General features: G+C 50.9%; 1 protein-coding gene across 1 annotated transcript; it reads left to right on the forward strand.

The window, feature by feature from the left end:
* Window positions 1–5: 5 nt before the first annotated feature.
* KRT79 (keratin 79) lies at window positions 6–12,949 on the forward strand. The gene is made up of 9 exons (XM_032173654.2): window positions 6–533; window positions 2,695–2,915; window positions 4,031–4,091; window positions 4,205–4,300; window positions 9,987–10,151; window positions 10,340–10,465; window positions 11,116–11,336; window positions 11,977–12,011; window positions 12,280–12,949. The coding sequence occupies exons 1-9, from the start codon at window positions 57–59 to the stop codon at window positions 12,483–12,485; spliced, it is 1,608 nt and encodes a 535-aa protein (XP_032029545.1). The 5' UTR covers window positions 6–56; the 3' UTR covers window positions 12,486–12,949.
* The last annotated feature ends 7,321 nt before the right edge of the window (window positions 12,950–20,270 follow it).

Raw genomic sequence — 20,270 nt, forward strand, 5'->3', positions numbered from 1 at the left:
AGCTCACGGCACTCCCTTCCTGCCCTCTCGTCCTGCCCTCCGGCCTCTCTGCAGCTATGAGGTCCTCCGTCTCTCGGCAAACATACTCCACCAAAGGGGGCTTCAGCTCCAACTCTGCCAGCAGAGAAAGTGGGTCCCAGGCCCGCACCAGCTTCAGCTCAGTGACGGTGTCCCGGAGCAGTGGCAGTGGTGGTGGGGCCCGCTGTGGCCCCGGCACAGGTGGCTTTGGCAGTCGAAGCCTCTATAACCTGGGGGGCCACAAGAGTATCTCTGTCAGCGTGGCCAGAGGGGCCTCATCGGGGCGGGCTCTGGGGGGCTTTGGCTTTGGCAGCAGGGCATTTATGGGACAGGGGGCTGGCAGGCAGACGTTTGGGCCTGCCTGTCCTCCTGGGGGGATCCAGGAGGTCACTGTCAACCAGAGCCTGCTGACCCCCCTCCATGTGGAGATCGACCCCGAGATCCAGCGAGTGCGCACTCAGGAGCGGGAGCAGATCAAGACCCTCAACAACAAGTTCGCCTCCTTCATTGACAAGGTGGGCCAAGCAGGAAGGAGGAAGGGAGCTCTTGGGGAAGAAGCGGGACCTCTAGTAGAGGGTGGGCTGGGCCAGGGCTGCTGTAGCCTACTTGTACTAGGATGGTGGTTGATAGAGCTCTGGAGCTCTCCCAGTCTGAGCCTGGGATGCCAAGACGTGGGTGGCTGGAGGCGGCCTTCAGGTCTTCGCTGTGCCTGTGTGGGGGAGTCTCCAGTCCACTCATGAGTCCTGTTTGCCAAGCCCACCTTGCCCATGTTGAAGCCTGTCCTACCACCATGATTAATACAGTTGATGACACAGTAGCCTTACCTCATCATCAAAAAATGGATTGTCCTCATTGCTCCTCTTAGTGGGGTGGCCTGCATTGCCTCTTGTCATTTTACAACTGGGGAAACGATGGCTCAGGATTCGAAAGAGTTGTTCAAGGCTAAGAGTATGGAGCCCTGTTTGTTCTGTTCTTTCAGGCTTGGAGGAGGCTTGAGAACAAGATGTGATCAAAACACAGTTGTGTGGGGGTGGGGTCCTGGGGTAGGCTCCCTTTTGCTTCTCCTTTTTTTACTCTCCGTTTGAGTGAAGAAGCTCAGTTTGGGGTGGACAATGAGGAGGGTGGTCGCCAGGTCACCAAGCTCTGGGGGTGTGGAGTTTGACCTGTTGCCCATAGGTGTGCCCTGAACCTTGCCCTTGCCTCCAGATGGATGGGGGCAACACTTGTGCTGGGATTTCCTGGTCTGTTTCACTGGCATTGTCCACCTCAGTCCTGAGCCAAGGCAGCGGGTCATGATGGGGAAGGTCTGGCAGACAAATGTACCTTGGTTCAGTGAATTGTGTGTTTCCAAAGAACATGCACATCCCTTTTCTCCTGAGGTACCCACAGTGCTTCTATGAAGAGTCAGAAATAGTGATATTGTGCCCATTTTTGAGATGAGAAAATTGAGGTCTAGAGAGCTCAAATGATTTGCCCAGGATGATACAAGGAGTTGGAGGCAGAGGTGGGACCGAGACCCAGGCCCCTGGACTCTGTGGTTTTTGGCACTAAGAGGTGTTACTGCTCATGATAGGCACACCTGCTGCATGGTGCTCCCAGGCCATGTGACTGAGGCCCAGGTGGTGTGGAGGTGGGACCTGGGGAGACTGGATGACAGAATATGAAGCAAGCCATCTTGCCTGCCTCCTCACACTCTCCCCTAGTGACTTTTGGTTTTCCTGTGGGACTGTCCCAGAGGCCAAACAAGCCAAAACCTTTCTCAGGCTTGCAGAATCACAGCCTTGGAGCTGGAGGGCTGAGAGATTATCTTGGAACCCCAGCTGGGCCAAGAACTCCCTGGGGGTCCTGTTAAACCCACACCATAAGCCTCCTTCTGAGTCTATAGAGGAAGGGCCCAGCCATTGGTATTTTAAAAAAAGACTTTTTTGGGAAAAAATGTTGAATTTACAGAAAAGTTGCAAGAATAGTACAACATACTCCTGTATACTCTTTCACCCAGTTCGCCAAGTTTCTTAATTTATTATTATTATTTTTTGAGACAGGGTCTTGCTCTGTTTCCCAGACTGGAGTGCAGTGGTACAATCATAGCTCACTGCAGCCTCCATCCCTCGGGCTCAAGTGATCCTCCCACTTCAGCCTCCTGAGTAGCTGGGACTACTGGTGCATGCCACTACACCTGGCTAATTGTCTTGATTTTTAGTGGAGACAGTCTTGCTATGTTGCCCAGGCTGGTCTTGAACTCCTGAGCTCAAGCACTCCTCCAGCTTCAGGCTCCCAAAGTGTGTGATTTTAAACAGTTGATTTACATTTTAAACAGATGATTTTAATGCAGAATTAGGGGTCAGAAACATAGATCTAGTCCAGTTTACGCAGGACAAGTGAGAGAGGGAGACTCAGAGAGAAATGATTCGACCAAGGTTACCAACTAGTAAATTGGTACTGCTACTGAGCTGGGCTTTTGTGCTTATTAACTTGTTAGGGTTCTTTCCATCAGACTGGACGGTCATTTCCAGCAGTCTATTCCCCTAAAGAGTGCCTGCCCACAGCAAAGTGTAGGTGCGGCTGCAGTGTCCCTATGGTGCCCTGGCCTTGGAGGGGAGGTGGCAATGGACCCCATCCTTTGCTCCTCTGGTGACCAGAGGATGACGTCAGCCCACCCTTTCTGCTCTGGCTCAGGTGCGATTCCTGGAGCAACAGAATAAGGTGCTGGAGACCAAGTGGGCACTGCTGCAGGAGCAGGGCCAGAACTTGGGTGTCACCAGGAACAGCCTGGAGCCCCTCTTTGAGGCCTACCTGGGTAGCATGTGGAGCACGCTGGACAGACTTCAGGGCGAGCGGGGGAGGCTGGACTCAGAGCTCAGGAATGTGCAGGACCTTGTGGAAGACTTCAAGAACAAGTGAGGAGAGCAGGCCAGGCGGGGCCATGTGGGAGTGAGGAGGGGCAGTGGGAAACCTGCCAAGAGGGCCACCCCATTCCCGGGGTCCCAGGTCCACCTGGGGGATGCACAGACAGAGCTGGCTCCCTCAGGTGCTCAGTTCCAGCACCTGCTGCCACCTGAAGAATTGGCAGGTTTGTTTGTAATTTAAAAAAGTTTTTAAAGTAGGGGGAATAGTATAATGAATCCCATGTTCCTGTCACCCAGCTTTAATCATTATCGACTCATAGCCAATCTTGTTGCATTTTTTACACCTCCCCACTTCCCTTCTTCTCGTGTAGTCTTTTTTTTTTAACTTTGCCTTTTTCTACGTGTTCCGATTCCCTTGTAGTCTTGAAGCAAATCCCAGGCATCTTGTCATTTCATTCACTAATATTTTATAAGTTATACTCATATATCTGCATGTGAATGTATTTCATCTATGACTCAATAAAACATACAGTGCCATAATCACACCTAAAAAATTTTAAAACAATAATTCCTCAATATCATTAAATATCCAGCCAGTTTTGAATTTCCAGTGATCCCATATATGTCATAAATTTAAAAATACAGCTTATTTGACTCAAGCTCCAAAGAAGGTTTATATATTATAATTGGTTGATATGCGTATTTATAACTTTTAAATACGCACATTTAAAAATGACTTTTCCCATAAATTGACCATGGCAATTTCTAAACTTTAAAATCTCATCAAAAGTGGTTGGGGAGGAGTTAGCTGGTTTGAATGACAGTGTGTTGTTGAAAGTGATGGTAAAGGTCAGCCACTGTTGACACATTTTCACTTGTCCCTCTAAAGCCCCCTAAGGGCTTGGATCAAAAGAGATGGCAGCTCTTGATTGCCATATTATTGCACAAATTCTGTGCCTCTTTCCCTAAAATGGGGTGGGGAGAGAGAATGTTTAAATCAAGGCAGGCCCCACGTTTCTTCACTGGTTGGCTACATTAAAGAACTGCTCCCCAGAGGTGTTCTTGATCAGTGAGGGACCCATCAGGGCTTCCGTAAGGCTGAGTGGGTCCCATGCCTGAAAGGCAGAGCCAGGCTGAGCCTGGCCTGAGTCTCCCGTGTGTAACAGGTACGAGGATGAAATCAACAAGCGCACTGCTGCGGAGAACGAGTTTGTGGTGCTCAAGAAGGTGAGCCCAGTGGAGTGGGGGAGGTGGTCCTTTGGCTGCCAGGGTACTGGGCTGATTCGGGGAGAGGTGACATCCCTGGGGGCTGAGGATCTGTCTTGCTCTCTCGTCCCCAGGATGTGGATGCAGCGTACATGGGCCGGATAGATCTGCATGGCAAAGTGGGCACCTTGACCCAGGAGATTGACTTCCTGCAGCAACTCTATGAAATGGTGAGGTGGCCAATGGGCAGGGAGAGTTTGCATATACTATAAACAGCACTGGGGGTTTTCCATGGAGGTCTGACCTGAATTCACCAGTGCAACCTCATTGGTGGAAGATGAAACCTTAACACTTTTTTTTTTTGAGACAGAGTTTCGCTGTGTTGCCCAGGCTGGAGTGTAGTGGCACAATCTCGGCTCACTGCAACCTCCGCCCCCAGGGTTCAGGCGATTCTCCTGCTTCAGCCACTGGAGTAGCTGGGACTACAGGTGCTTGCCACCATGCCCGGCTAATTTTTGTATTTTTAGTAGAGATGGAGTTTTGCCATGTTGGCCAGGCTGGTCTTGAACTCCTGACCTCAGGTGATCCACCCGCCTCGGCCTCCGAAAGTGCTGGGATTACAGGCGTGAGCCACCACACCCAGCCTAAAACCTTGACACTTTAATTAATGCTAGCTTCCACGTATTGAGTGCTTTTGACGGGCCAGGCACTGGGGCAAACTTTTAACATAATCTTCTCAATAACCCCAGAATGCAAGTACTATTATTGTCTCAATTTTATAGTCAAGGACCCTGGGGCTCAGAGTTACTTGCTCATGGTCACATAGCTAGGAAGAAGCATGCTAGAATTCAAATCTGGCTCTTGAACTCCGAAGTCTGACTCTTACCACTGTTATATTGCCCTCTTCCTGCCCGGTTTGTAATGGAGCAAGGGATGAGGAGGAGGAATGGGCAGAAAGGAGGGACTGGGATTCCAGATTGGAGTAGCAGGTGAGGTGTGGGTAGATTAAAGAATCCAGGAGGGGTTCCAGGAGACAAGAGGGCGTTGGAGACTAGAGTGAGAGGGTTGAACTTAATATGAGTTGATCGCAGAATCATAGACTCTTAGGGTCCGCAGGGACCTCAAGACCAACCTTCCATCCAGTGCAAGAAAACTTTCTATGACATCCCTGACATAACCCTATCATATGTAACCTCTACTCAAATACTTCCGGTGGCAGTGAGCTCACTACTTTTTAGGGTAGGCATTGCCATTGTTGAACAACTTTATTAGAGCACTGACTTGGATCTCCTTCTCATGACTTCTGCCCTTGACTTTGCCCAATTGTCTTCCGTGTGACTTATGCCTTTCACATGACAGCCTTTAGAAGTCATGATGATGACAGGATAAAAATCTGTGGCATGTGAGGACGTTCAGGAAACATGGCTCTTGGTGAAGTATTCAGAAGATAGAGGGGTGTGGAGGGAGGTACCAGATACAAACTTCTATTGATGCAGCCTAATAGTGCACTAGTTTATGTATTGTTTTAGAAGTCGTTTCACAATGTTGGCTTCTTAGAATCCCTTCTGGACTTTTTCACATAAATCCTTTCAAATGAGACATGCATCTACTCTCCTCCAACTTCCCGTATTTGGATAGCTGAATTTTGAAATTGAGTGGAATAGTTAACCATTCCCTTTCTTTCCTATGAAATGCCATTGTGGTGTCCTCCCAACCTTTTAAGCTATGTGGGCTCTTAGTAACTTGATTCTTTTATCCAGTGTATTAGTGATGCATAGCTTTGTGTTATCTGCAGATGGGATAAACTTTCAGTCTAGGTATTTGATAGCATCTCAGTGTAAATCATTGATACACAAGTTAAGGCAATCAGGGCCTAAAATAAAGTCCTGTGGGTCTTCAGTGGTGATTTTCCAAGGGACTGTTAGTCTGTTAACCAATAATTTGTGGTTAAATAGCCTCAGCTACTTTAAAATCCCCTTAACAGTACTGTTACCAGGATCACATTTTTCTGTCTTCTTTCAAGAATGCTATGAAAGGCTTGGTCAAACATTGTCCATGGCAGGCCTTTAGCAGTTTAATATTATAATCATGAAGGAAAATGAAATCCACTTGGTTCCACTTTTCCTTAGGGAACCCTTGATGGCTTCATGCCTCTCACACACATTTAGGAATTCATTCTGTGGGTCTGGAGGAGGTTGATGTCAGCTTTATTTGAAAAATTCCAAACCTCTCCTGTTTGAAAATCAGGCCATTTGCTGTGTTTGGGGTTTTGGGGTCTCCTTCTCTCCATATCTCTCAAGGATGACCAGGGCGTTCTTCCCCTTGGCAGTCTCTGGAGCCTCTGAGTGTATGCTCTTCTGGCCTGGATCCCTGTGATCTCTAACAAGGCCAAGGCCTCTCATCTACCCTGTCTTGGGTTCCCATTTCCCCTCAAGCATATTTCTTGTGCTTTCCACTTTGATGACCAGTTTGTTCTTGATGGAAAAGAGGCAAATGACAAAGCAGCTGAGCGATTGGCCTTTCCTGGATCTTCTGTAGGGATCAGCCCAAAGGGACCTCCGTGTTATTTCTGCCTAGAGTTCATCTAGCAGCCTCTGACCCCTGGCTTTGGTGTTTCTCAGGCTTATCCTTGGCTGGATTGCTTGCCTTCCAGCATCTCCGCACGGCCTGTCTGGATGGAACTTGCTGGGAAGTGTTCTGGGCTGCCGTGCTGAGTTTTTAGGTGCTTCCCCAGTTTCTACTTTGCCAGGGTCATTGATGGTCATCCATGGTCTGGGGCCTCCTTGTGGTCTGTTAGGTTCCATTCTCTCTCCCCCTTTTTTCTGAATGTTTAGGAATTGGTTTTTCTTTGGTCTAAGGACATGGCTGGCACACTCAGCATTCCTTTCCATTGCTATGCCTTGTTTATTTAACAAACATTTACAGAGCACCTTCCACATAGCAAAAAAGACAAAGTCTCAGCTCTTGTGGGGCCAGGTTATCAAGTGATAAGAGCTGTGGAGGACAGGCATGGGTGCAAAGGTACATGGGGACTCCGTGGCTGACCCTTCCTGGGAGGGCTGTGGAAGCCTTCGAGGGAGATGACATCTGAGTTGGATCTTGATGGAAGGGCTGGACTTCTAGAGGAGGAGCAGGAAGGACTTGGCAGCCTGAGGCCCAGCCTGTGCAGTGTCACGGAGGCATGAAGGAGCATGGTGCTTGGGGACCAGTGGGTGGTGAGTGCCCACATCGAGTGTGGACACAGTTAGGTGAGCAGGAGGCAAGGGAAAGAGAGGTAGGGACCAAGCCTGGGCCCTTTCCTGTCAGAGGTCCTCACGGCCCAGCAGTGCCTCCGTGGGGTGAGAACAAAGATCAGCACAGTCGTTTCCTTGCTGCTTCATGGGCTCGATCAGTCATGGAACCAGCATGGGTCTCAGTAGCCAATGCCATGGTCTGGTTTTGGCCAAGCCAGATCCCACGGCAATCTGGGGGGTGAACCACCTATCACTGGGTGTCTCATAGGGCAGGAAGGTAGCCTCCATTGTGGCCTCCCTCTGGCCTGGGGTGTCTGTGGAACCCAGTCCTTCTTCCGCTTGTGCCACTTCTGCCCGCTGGCTCCCTTTACCCTTGCCTAAAAGTCTCCACTATCTTTCCCCCTTACAGTCCCTGGTGTCTAAGGAGACACACACCTTAGCGATTCACAGAGCTCTTTCTGCTCCGATTTCACGAGCTCCCTTTCATTGGAAAGCCTGACCTTTTTTTTTTTTTTTGAGACAGGGTCTCATCCTGTCACTCATGCTGGAGGGTGCAATTGCAGCTCACTACAGTCTCGACCTCCTGGGCTCAAGCAATCCTCCCACCTCAGCCTCCCAAGTAGCTGGGATTACAGGCGCACGTCACCATGCCTGGCTAATTTTTGTATTTTTTGTAGCGACAGCATTCACCATTTTTGCCAGGCTAGCCTTGAACTCCTGAGCTCAAGTGATTGGCCCGCCTTGGCCTCCCAAAATGCTGGGATTACAGGTGTGAGCCACTGCACCTGGCCAAGCCTGACCTTTCTATCCCCTTGTTCCAGCAAGACCATTGCATCACCTCATCCACTCTTGATGCCATCCAGTAGAGAGATTTTGCCTCCTTGTCTTAAAAGTTTCGGGTTGATTTTCCTCAGAACTATGCTCTGACATGGGGCTGGAGAGAGACCCTGAGCTGAGGAGGGCGGGGGCAAGATGCTTCACGATGATGCTGACAGTTCATCTCTGTGGGGAAGGAGACAAAGCAGCTGTGACAACACAATCTTATCTGTGACAAATAGGCCTTATGGGCACCTCCAATGGCCTTCAGAGAAGTCTGGGCAAGTAAGAATGTACTTTACTCAGCACATGCCGTGGGTCATACATGGATCTTAAGCCCCACAACCACCACAGGAAGAAAGTATGATCAGGCCGCGTTACAGAAGAGGGAACTGAGGCATCGCGGGGTTTAGCTGCTACGTCAGCTACACGGCCAGTGCACGTCAGGCTGGAGACTTGATCTCAGGCTTGTCTATCTCCAAAACTCATATCTTCCCAAAAACCACAAGTTTTTGTAGTGACTAGATTGATTGGATCTCTAAACTCCTCATCCCACTTTTTGAAAGACAATCTAATTTAACAATCTACATCTACATCAGTATGGATATCAGTTTTGCCTTTGGTATTTCTCTTTTCCCCCTGTCTCCCTTTGTTCCTGCCTATCTCTATTTTAGTCTGTGTCTTCTCAGTTTCTGATGTCAGACTTCTGGGGTTTGAAACTGAGCTCCTCACTTACTGGCTTGTGATCTGGGGCAAGTTACTTCATCTCTTTGTGCTACTGGAAAAGGGCATGTAATGAGTTAGTACCTGCCACGTGCCTAACGCAGAGTCTGAACCACAGTGATGCTCAGCATGAGAGGGTTGTTATTATTATTCTGTTATAATTCCCTGGGCTGCCATGAAGGGCCAGTATTTGAGAAAGGATGGAGAGAAGACCAGAATACGGGAGGTGTTGAGTTTTAGGGGGAAGGTTCTCCACCCATCAGGGAGCCTCTGAGGACTACTGAGTGAATGAGTGATTTGTCAGAGCTGGAGTTTAGGGCATTCTATGGGCAGCCCATAGCAGGAAGGACCATGGGAGAGATGAAGCCAGAGCCCCACGTGGGAGCCATCACAGTCGTGACCCAGCGATCCAGCTGGTCCCAAGGCCAGAACAGAGACCTTCGATTCCCCATCACCTAACCTGCCATTCACAGCATCCTGAAGCCTACTTATGTGTGAAAGACGATGGTTCTAGAAACAGGAGGGCCCAAGAACATCACGACAGTCTATACCTTTCAGTGTGCTCTAGAGGGAACCACTTGGGCTTTGTGCTGCAACAGACTGGTCCCAGGCTCGGTCCCACCCTGGACCTGGTGCCCTTGGATGCATGACTCCTCCTCTCCAAACCTCTTTCCTCACTTGTCCATGGTCAGGACTACTGTGGATGGTGATGCAGTTGGTGACTTGGCTGGTGCTGGACGTGCTGCTTCCACCTGTAGGGGTGTCTTTCCCCAATTTGCACAAAGGCACCCTGTGAGCCTGCCATGGGCCCGCCTGCTGCACAGGGTGTTCTGAGGCCTAGAGGGGTTAGTGAATGTGCTAGCACAGTGCCGGGCACCAGTGTTAGTGCAGAGAGCTCCCTCTCTAATCTTTTGGAAGCTTGCAAACCCATAAAAATAAACAAAGTCTGTAAAAATGGGAGCTTCATTTTACAGCTGGGGAGACTGAGGCCTTTCCTTGCAGTTTTCCTTACTTTGCTCTAGGCTGGAGCCTGGACAAGAGCACAGGCCTCCTGATGCTACCTGGGGGCCCATGTCCTTCACCCTCTGTTGCTTCCTGGGGCCTGGAGCAGGGGTGCTGGTGGCAGCTGTCTCTGTTTCTTCAGGAGCTGAGCCAAGTGCAGACCCACGTGTCTGACACCAATGTGGTGCTGTCCATGGACAACAACCGCAACCTGGACCTGGACAGCATCATTGCCGAGGTCAAGGCCCAGTATGAGCTGATTGCCCAGAGGAGCCGGGCTGAGGCCGAGGCCTGGTACCAGATCAAGGTGAGAGGCATAGCTGGCTCAGGTGTGAGGCCTGGGGTCGGATCAGATCTTCTCCCATTGTGAGAGGCTTGGGCCTCTGGGAACCTTGGAGTCTGGGGGGCCAGATATACTCAACCTGCATGGGGCCTCCAGCTGTGAGGGTGGGCTGGGGCCATTTGAAAGCTCACTGCCACTTCTTTGGTCCCCAGTATGAGGAGCTGCAGGTGACGGCTGGGAAGCATGGAGACAACCTGCGGGACACCAAGAACGAGATTGCTGAGCTCACCCGCACTATCCAGAGGCTGCAGGGGGAGGCAGATGCAGCCAAGAAGCAGGTAGGACTCTACCTGGGGGGTTGGGGGTCTGGACTGGGTGTTGGCAGGGCCTTCTCATTGTCATCTCGAGGGGCTAGGCCTGCTCTTCTCCTGATGGACACAATAGAATGCTAGGCCATTGATTACAGGCTCCTTTTACAGGAGGGAAACTGAGGCACAGAGGGGGAAGGGGCTTGTCCAACGTCACACGGTATATGAATGGTAGAGCAGGTGGGACAACCTTCTCCAAGGAAACTGATCCATCCCATCTCCAGGAAGTCAGAACAGGAGGTAGAGGGTTCAAGGGGCCAGGTCACAGATGCTGATGCCGACTCCATCTTTAGGACGTCTAAAAAGTGTAGGTTCTTTCACAGATTGGAATGAAGCACCTGGTTACTAATAAGGCTGTGTTATTTATTTCATCTCTTCTGAGGCATTGGGCTGATCTGCAGCAGGAGGGGTTGAGGTTAGACTTCAGTAAGGACTTTCTTAGTGGCCTTAGTTGATCCTGCTTGTGTAATAGCATCTCTTCAGATGAATATTTCTCTTCTCTCTTTCCCCGTTGGTTGGGGGCAGGGATGTGGGAATGATGATGCCTCCATGGCTTGAGGGCAGAGAGATGAATGGGATGATCCCGGAGGGTGCTTCCAACACCTTTCTCCCCTGGGCAGTGTCAGCAGCTGCAGACAGCCATTGCGGAAGCGGAGCAGCATGGGGAGCTGGCGCTCAAGGATGCTCAGAAGAAGCTTGGGGATCTGGATGTGGCCCTGCACCAGGCCAAGGAGGACCTGACACGGCTGCTGCGTGACTACCAGGAGCTGATGAATGTCAAGCTGGCCCTGGACGTGGAGATTGCCACCTACCGCAAGCTTCTAGAGAGCGAGGAGAGCAGGTGGTGGCCCCTCCTGCCCGACCCAGAGAGCTGCTCAGGCCTGCCCTGGGGGAGAGCCCAAGGAGTGTGCTCTGGGGTCAAGAGGGAGAGGGAGGAAGCAGGGAGCAAGATCCTGACTCACGCGGGGGGAAATTCTGCTTGTGCCCACTGCCTCCACCACTCCTCTCCTTGGTTGGCACAACTCTTGTTAATCCTTACTGTGGCTGACAGCCCGGTAGGAATGGAACTTCCTCTTTCACCAGCAGATTTCACCAGCAGTGGAAGCTTTGGAAAAAAAAAATCCACCATCCCTGTCCTTAGGAAAGCCATGAAACAGAGAGAAACTGGGCAGAAACTAGGCAGCTCTGTCTGGTTGTGGGCTTGTTTCCATTGGGGCAGGGATGCTGTCCGTAGCCCACATGGGCAGAGAGGAAAGAAAAGGGGAGGATGGGAGTTGGCACAGCCTACTGGTGGCTCTGCCTTCTCTGCAGCACTGGCTTTTGGACCTGGGCACAGCCCTATACACATACTTCTCATGCTTCCTGGTCTCGTCATCAGGATTCACTGAGTTGATCCAATATAAAGGCAGAGGGAAGGAGAGGGTTTTCATGTGGGCACCAGGGACCACTGACTGCTCTCCCGGCCTTTCTGTGTCCCCTAGGATGTCTGGAGAATGTCCCAGTGCAGTCAGCATTTGTGAGTATTTACTCCCCACTTCCTGCTCCACCCCTGGCTAGGCCCCAGAACTCTGCTCAGTTTATGCAACCTGTCCTTGCCCTAAAGCATGGTCTACTCCATTCGAGCCCGTGGAGACAGGTTCCGAGGGTCCTAGTACTGGGCTTCTCTATCCATTTCCCATAGCTCTGCTGCCTGACTTTGTTCTGATTCCCCACTGATTTCTGGGTGTCCCCCAGCCCTCTCGTGGCACAGCCACCCTGATTAATCCAGACCCTTTGCTTTGCAGCTGTGACTGGCAAATCCACCACTGTGTGCGGAGGTGGCGCAGCCGGCTTTGGAGGTGGCATCTCCCTGGGTGGGAGTGGGGGGGCCACCAAGGGTGGATTCAGCACAAATGTGGGCTACGGCACCGTCAAGGGAGGGCCAGTCTCTGGGGGCACCTCCATCCTGAGGAAGACCACCACGGTCAAGACGTCCAGCCAGAGATATTAGCTGCTGAGTCCTGCAAGGGCCCCTGCAATTCTGTCCCTGCCCTCCTCACCCCACCTCTGCTGCCCTTTCCAGCCACTTCTCAGGAGCAGGAACGGCCAGGAGACCTCAGACCCAGGGTATTTTCATACCAGACTATTTGCATCTTGGGAAGGGCTAAAATCTACTCAGGTTTTCTCCTTGGTCCTGCGGTAGGATGGGAGGGGAGGTTAAAGTTGCCAGCTTGAGTGATGTGCTTGGGTGACTTGGGGGTGACCTTTTGACCACTGAGAGGAGGTTGAATTTCCCAAGCCATTAGGAGAGAGAGAAATTGGGAGTGGTCCCCAAAGACCCTTCAACCTCTCCGGTCCCCCACCAGACCCACCCTCTGCCTGAATCTACCCACATCCCCCTTCCCTGTCTGTGTCTCAATAAATGGTGCAACTGCAGCTAGCTGTCTGTGGCTGCAGTCTGCCCTGCCTGGGGAACTGAAATTGTGTCCATTGATTAACGTCCTGATGCCTGACACAGCAATAATCACACACTCACCACACCCCAATTGCCATCCTTACTTAGGTACATTAGTTTGATACCATCGCCACTCCAGGGCTGTACATAGCTCACAAGAGGATACCAAGGCTCAGAGGGAATATGTAAGCTGCTCAAGGCCAGACCTGCCTATTACCCAGCCACCCCTGGTGCTTGTTCAGCCTCCCACTAACTCTGTAGGAGCAGACAGCATGCTTTGTTCAGTGTAGAGATCTTAGGCTTCAGAACTAGGCAACTTGGGTTTAAATCCAAGTTCTGCCACTTACTAGCTGTATGACCTCGGTCAAGTTACCTAACATCTCTGAGCCTTAGTTTCCTCCTTTGTAAAAGTGGGTTGTGATAAGAACATGTGTAAAGCATCTGGCTTATAGAGGCCCTTTCGGGAATCAGGTTTCTTTGCTTCCCCACTCCCTGACTTCTGGATTCCCAGCTTATCCTCTTGGCCTCAGTGATGTCTCTCTCAGCCCCCACATCCAGTCGGCAAGAAAAATCTACACTTAATTGGATTTTGTGGTTTACAAATACATTACTTTGCCTGTGATCATCACCACAGCCCTAGGTTCAGTAGCGGGCACGTGGTGTTCCAGTTTACAGGTGAGGTGATTCACGCTCACAGAAGTGACCTCTCACGCTGTAGTCATCCAGCTGGCTGGAGGCGGGTCAGTAGTGTCCAGGGCTGCAATTTCAAGCCCTCTGTCCTGTCACCCCCAAAGCTACCTCCGTCCTACTCCTGCCTCTGTCACTCGCCAAATCTTACTGCTCCTCCCTCCATGTGTCTCTTGGTATCACCTCGTTTCCTCTTCATCTCCACAGTTCTCTACTCTGAGTCTGGACCCCACTCCTCAAGCTGTACCCAAGTGATTCCCCGGTTGGCTGGCCTCTCAACCCTGCACCTCTCAGGCCCTCCCCACCCTGCTACCAAACCAGTCGGCCAGATCCCAGGCTGTCACCACTCTGCTCCCTTCCTTGGCAACCTTAGGGCTCCTGGCCCTTGCTGGGATGCACCCCACACTCTTCCAGACTGATCACTCCATCCTCCTCAGAGGAGCCCTGAAGAGCCCTGAGAAAGCTTCCTCCAGGGCTGTGGAAGGCCAGCAGAGGGATTTTCAGCCAAACCCTAAACTCCAGCTTAGGAACACAAAGGCCTAGAGGTTTAGGTTCAGCTCTGCCTCACCAGCCTGGGTGGTCTCTAGCTTCCCTTCTCAGACAGATGGAGTATAGTCCACCCCATGTACAACACTTTGAGGAATACTTGCTAATGCTCATTGAGTGCCAACTGTGTGCCAGCACTGCTGTCAAGCCTTTAACTGATTCTCTTCACAACAGCCTGTAATATAAATACTATCATCATCCTAATTTTGCCTATAAGGAAAATAAGGCACAGAGTGGTTAAGTAACTTGTTTAAGGTCACACAGCTAGGAAGTAGCAGAGCTAGGTGTGGTTATCCAAGCAATCTGGTTCCATAGCCCAAGCTCTTAACCACCAGGTTATTTTGCTTATATAGAAAAAGGAATAGACAGGTGGGGATGCTGGAGCTAGAAGGGGCATTGGATGTAATGGACTCCAGACTTTTTATTTCATAGATAAGAAAACAGGTTGAGGAAGGGGAAGAATGTATCCAAAGCCACGGTAACTTAGTGGCAGTGTTAAAAAAATCAGTTTTACTGAGATCATAGGCCAGGTGTGGTGGCTCCTGCCCGTGATTCCAGCACTTTGGGAGGCTGAGGCAGGTGGATCACTTGAGCCCAGAGTTCAAGACAAGCCTGGGCAACATGGTGAGACTCCACCTCTACAAAAAAATACAAAAATTAGCTGGGTTTGATAATGCATACCTGTAGTCCCAGCTACTTGGGAGGCTGAGGTGGGAGGATCACTTGAGGCTGTTGAGGCTGCGGTGAGCTGTGATTGCACCATTGCACTCCAGCCTGGGTGACAGAGGGAGACCTTGTCTCAAAAAAATTATATTTAGAGCTCAAAAACTGAACAGTAAAAACTTTCAATTGTCACGGAAAAAAGCCTCAGAGATTATATTGCAGCCCAGGGGGGCCACCAACAATAACGTGCTGCTTAGACATACTTGTCAAAGAGTGGGAATGGCCCAGACCCAGGCATTTCCAAACTGAGGACCCTAAGGGCTGCTTTCAGGGGTGCAGGGGGAGGTCAGCAGGTGAGAAGGATCATGGTCCCTCCTCTGCACCAACTAGATCATCTCTCCTTATCTGTTTTACTCATGAGGCTGTGCACGTGATTTTGTTTATGAGGGTGCTTTTGCCGCCAGGACATGCTGGGAAGCCCTTGTCTGTATGTGCCTGGGGTAGGAGGCCGGCAGGGGCAGCTCTCTGGCCTGGGGAAAGAGGAGCCCCTGGGTACAGACCCCCACGCCTGGCTCTCAGGAGTGCCTGTCCTCTCATTGCCCTCACTGGCCTCTCCCTAAAATGCTGATGGCCCTTTTCTGCAGAATCTCTGATCCTCATATTGGCTCTGGTTCCCCAAGAATGACTCAGGCCCGGTGGGGCAGTTGAGGTTGGGTGACCGAATGGGGTGAGGGTGCCTGCCTGGCCAGGGAGGGTAGTGTGAGCACTTTCCCACACCACACAGTGGGTTTGGAGCTGAGAGTGACAGAAGCCCTCAAGATCCCTTAATCCCAGGGCTGAATGTAAGGGCTTACCTCCCTTACCCAGAAAGCCCTGGGCAAACACTCTCTCCACCTGGCTCCACACCCCTGTCAGCTGCTCATCCCTCTGTGAAAAGATGGGGAAGAACTGCCAAACAAGGAAGGGTCATGGAGGGCAGTAGCTGAATCTGCGTGTGGAGGTCTGGGGAGGAGCAGGAGACCAGATTTTAGCTGTGGCTGCTGGGTAGTGGCACCTTGTTCAGCCACCTGCCTCTGGCCCAGATATGAAGGCAATGTCTTTCCCATTTTCAGGGAAAGAAACTCATCTCTCTTTCTCTCTCACTCTGGGGTGTAAAGGCGCTCTTGCATAGGAAGTTCTTCCTTATGTCTACCTTTGGTTTCTCAGGCTCAGTTTGAAGATTTTGCGAGCTTCTTGCAATTCTGATTTAATAATAAGGACACAGAATGTGGCTCTAGATTAGAACTTTCTTCCTGTTTGGATTGGGTTTATTGTAGGGTTTGTCATGAAATTAATTTGGATTTAGTTAATTGGAGGATACAAAACTGGCCCCTCAGGACAGTGTCATACCTTATTGGGTACTTGTAAGGACAGGGCCACATCAACCAAGCAACTGACCATGTGCCGAGGGTAAGGATAAAAAAGAGTGGAGCTGCATCTGCAGAATTTGCAGCCTGCTGGCCACACCCCATGGCTGTCCTGGTGGACCATGAGCTACAGGGCTGTATAAGTTGCTGTGTATTTTTTTCCTTGCATATTCTGTGCAGGCCAGACACTCATATAAAACACTGTACCTACCATTTTATACATTGTAAGGTCACAGGCTTTGAAGTCAGACAGATAGGACTGACTTCCCATCTCTACCACTTCCTAGTTGTGTTATCTCAGGCAAGTTACATACCCCTCTGAGCCTCAGTGTCTGCAGCTCCAAACTGGACATAGCAAAACACCTCTTTGGCTGGGTTGTTAGAAGAAGCACCTAGTGTTCAGCATATAACAGTAGTTCCAACAGAGAATCCCTTCTACCCAAGAGGCACCGCTGCCTTTCCTTCATCTTCCTTCTTGTATCAGGGATGGCACACCTCAAGTCACCTTCATGAGAAGTACCTCAATCGTAGCTCCATGATTTGGGTGGCCTACAAGCACAAAATAAGACTGATTGCATATTCTATATTGTTTCCCTGAAAATCCCCTTGGATCCTGGCTTGCTTTTTGTTCTAAGCAGTAGACACAACTCTAGGGGCAGTGAACCCACGCCATTTTCTCCTAGTGTTGGAGTGTTACAGCCACAGAGTAAAAGACGCAATAAGCACACTACGAGCCATCTCAGGGATTCACCTGTGCTCAGGCAAAGCCTATACCCCGGCCTGTGATAGTCCCCATCAAATCCCAGGGGCTACCAGAGAAGACAGCAGTGAATGGCAGGTGCAGAGGCTGAAGTGAGGCAGCCGGAGGGCTGAGCTCCAGGCCTCACTCAGGGTGAGATCCTGATGGCCCTCCCATGTCCTCTGGGGCAGGTAACCAGTCAATTGGACCTCAGCTTCCTAAGGGGGAGGCTCACATGTCTCCTCGGCTCCTGCAGCTGCAGCCCCCAAAGACCTGCAGTAGTTCCCACCCTCCTTCCAAGCCATGCCCATCTTAGGAGCAACAGTGGAAATCAATAGACTCTGGGATGCTAGTGCCTCCACAGCCCCTTTGACCCAAACAGCCAGTTCCATCAGGTTTATTTGGATGCCCATTCTGGATTGGTTGTGACACAATTTAGACAGAGTGGCTTTATACCAGGCAGAACAGTGTGAGTGAGAGGCCATAGAATATGGAGCCTTTGGGCCTGGCGCAGTGGCTCACGCCTGTAATCCCAGCACTTTGGGAGGCCGAGGCGGGTGGATCACGAGGTCAGGAGATTGAGACCACGGTGAAACCCCGTCTCTACTAAAAAAAAAAAAAAAAAAAAAAAATTAGCCGGGCGCGGTGGCAGGCGCCTGTAGTCCCAGCTACTCGGGAGTTTGAGGCAGGAGAGTGGCATGAACCCAGGAGGCGGAGCTTGCAGTGAGCCAAGATGGCGCCACTGCACTCCAGCCTGGGCAACAGAGTGAGACTCCCTCTCAAAAAAACAAAAACAAAAACAAAACCCCCCCAAAATAATATGGAGCCTTTGGGACCAGACTGATGTGAGTTTAAATCCTGGCTCCACCACGTGCTGCTGTGTGACCCTGGGAGCTACTTTACTTCTCTGAGTTTCTGTAAGGAAGGCTAATGGTGCTGACTGCATAGAGCCTCTAAGTAGACTAGTTGATCAAGTGTAGGTAAAGCATCCAGCACAGGGCTTGGCACAAAGTTGGCGCTTGGTGAATCTGGGCAGAAAGGATCAGTGAAAGTCCAACCCCTTCCTTCTAGGAGATGGTTCTGGCTCTAGAATGCTCACCTACTGCAGGTGGACTGACCCATGACCCAGGCATTCTTCTGTGATGGGGCCTGGGGCCTCCAGTCCTCATGGTCACAGCCCCTCCACCCCCTCTCCACTTACTTAGAGGCCATCTTGGCAGAGACAGACCAGAGGTAGGGGAGGGAGGGGTTGGGGGAATGGGGACAAGGGAGGAAGTGGCTGGAGAAGGAGCTGGCCGAACTCCCAGCCAGCCTGTCCTTCCCTGCCAGGGAAGATCCCTGGGGTGGGATCTCCTGACCACTCTGTCCTCAGCACTGGCCCCTGCCCTCTCTCTGTGCATGGAGGCAGGCGTTCACGGTCTCCTTGGCCAGCTTTCATTCAGCTAGGGGCAGCTTGGGTCTGTGGGATCATCCAGATGCTAGTGACTGCTCTTCTTCAGACCTGGGGTCATTTCATCTATGAGGAATTGAGGAAAGGAGGGAGAACAAAGACACCAGATTTCTTCTCGTAAATGGCAATGGCAAAGCCTGGGAAAGAAGAGAATGAATGCCTGCTGACCTCCTATATGCGAGGCACCATGGGGACATTGTCTAATTCCTTGTGAGGCAGGTGTCCCATTTGGTAGATGAGAAGATGGATTGGATGGTGTGTTAGTCCATTATTATGCTGCTGATAAAGACATACCTGAGTCTGGGCAATTTACAAAAGAAAGAGATTTATTGGACTTACAGTTCCACGTGGCTGGGGAGGCCTCGCAATCACGGCAGAAAGCGAAAGGCACTTGTTACATGGTGGTGGCAAGAAAGAGAATGAGAGCCAAGTGAAATGGGTTTTTCCTTATTAAACATCAGATCTCGTGAGACTTATTCACTACCACAAGAACAGTATGGGGGAACCGCCCCCATGATTCAATCGTCTCCCACCAGGTCCCTCCCACAACGTGTGGGAATTATGGGAGTACAATTCAAGATGAGATTTGGGTGAGGACACAGAGCCAAACCATATCGGATGGGTTCAGAGTGCTTAGATGGCCCATCCAAGGTTACACAGCTAGTTAGTGGCAACAGGAGGGATTTGAACACAGATCTGTTACACTCAGCTGGGAAGAATTTAAGTTATGGCTTAAAACTAGGATTTTGCGTTTAAAAACATTGCTCTGAGAAGGGATCCATAGGTTTCATCATTCTGCCAAAGGGATCCCCAGCAGCAAAAAAGTTACGAACTCCTGCCCTGAATTCTGCACCATTGCAGAAAATCAGAACACACCTAGCAAACAACTGGACAGCAAATGGAGCAGCAGAGTGCACACCACCAGGCTCCGCTGGAGAACGCCCGTCTAGAATTGTGCAAGCACAGATTGAAGGGAGGCCTGTGGGGCAGCATGGGTACCCAGGGCTGAGAAAGACAGTCACGGTTTTCTTAGGGGAGGTGTTTTGTCTTCCCCCATCTCCTTAGTACCTAGCTCCATGCCTGGCAGTTTCTCAGTAGCTGTTGGCCAAGTTGAAGTGAATCTGGATCTAGGTTGGAAGCCTAAGGCTGGAATACAGAATATTTCTCCTTTTTATAGGTACATGGAGCCAAGTACATGTAGAGGAATAAGAATGCTAAGAATAACAAATATATATGTGGCTTTTGACAGTTTACAGAGCACTCCATTAATCACTAGCTCACTCTATCCTGAGAAGTGGCAAGGCAAATATTTGTATTACTTCCAATGTACAGGGAAAGCAACTGGGCCTCAGAGGGTGACTTGCTCCAGTTTGCGGAGCCAGGAGGTGGCAGGCTGTGCACTCAGACTCAGGCTGTCTAACTCCACATTCTGTGGGGTGAGAGGATGGGTGACGGGGTGTCTTTTCTGGAGGAGAGAGGTGCCATGAGCCTGGCGAGATGGAGGTACAGTGGGTGCGGGCCTGGAGGGCTGGGCCCAGGCAGGGGCTTCTGATTAGGAGGCCCTGGGGCGCCGATTCAGGTTCTCCCAGAGAGGAGTGTGATGGGATCCAGTAACCTGTGCCCTCCAGATGACTTCTGTAGGTGTGTTTAGTGACATGCTCAACAGGTGCGGGAAGGATGGGCTTGTGCCAAGGGCCAAGCCCAGAGATGTTTCAGATTTTTCCCTTTATGCCCCTGCAACCAAGCCCTGCTGCTCCAGGACATATAAGAGACCAAGGCTGAGGGCTCCAGCACTCAGCGGCCTGGGCCCTCTCACTTCTCTGATAGCTCCCAGCTCACTCTCTGCAGCC

Source organism: Hylobates moloch, unplaced genomic scaffold (assembly GCF_009828535.3).
Source record: "Hylobates moloch isolate HMO894 unplaced genomic scaffold, HMol_V3 SCAFFOLD_13, whole genome shotgun sequence".
Taxonomy (NCBI): domain Eukaryota; kingdom Metazoa; phylum Chordata; class Mammalia; order Primates; family Hylobatidae; genus Hylobates; species Hylobates moloch.

Excerpts from the sequence above, each read along its gene's own strand:
- KRT79 (XM_032173654.2), top strand. The coding sequence starts at position 57 with ATGAGGTCCTCCGTCTCTCGGCAAACATACTCCACCAAAGGGGGCTTC. Across the intron at positions 4,092-4,204 it reads AGTTTGTGGTGCTCAAGAAG|GATGTGGATGCAGCGTACAT; the intron begins GTGAGCCCAGTG and ends TCTCGTCCCCAG. Across the intron at positions 11,337-11,976 it reads CTAGAGAGCGAGGAGAGCAG|GATGTCTGGAGAATGTCCCA; the intron begins GTGGTGGCCCCT and ends TGTGTCCCCTAG.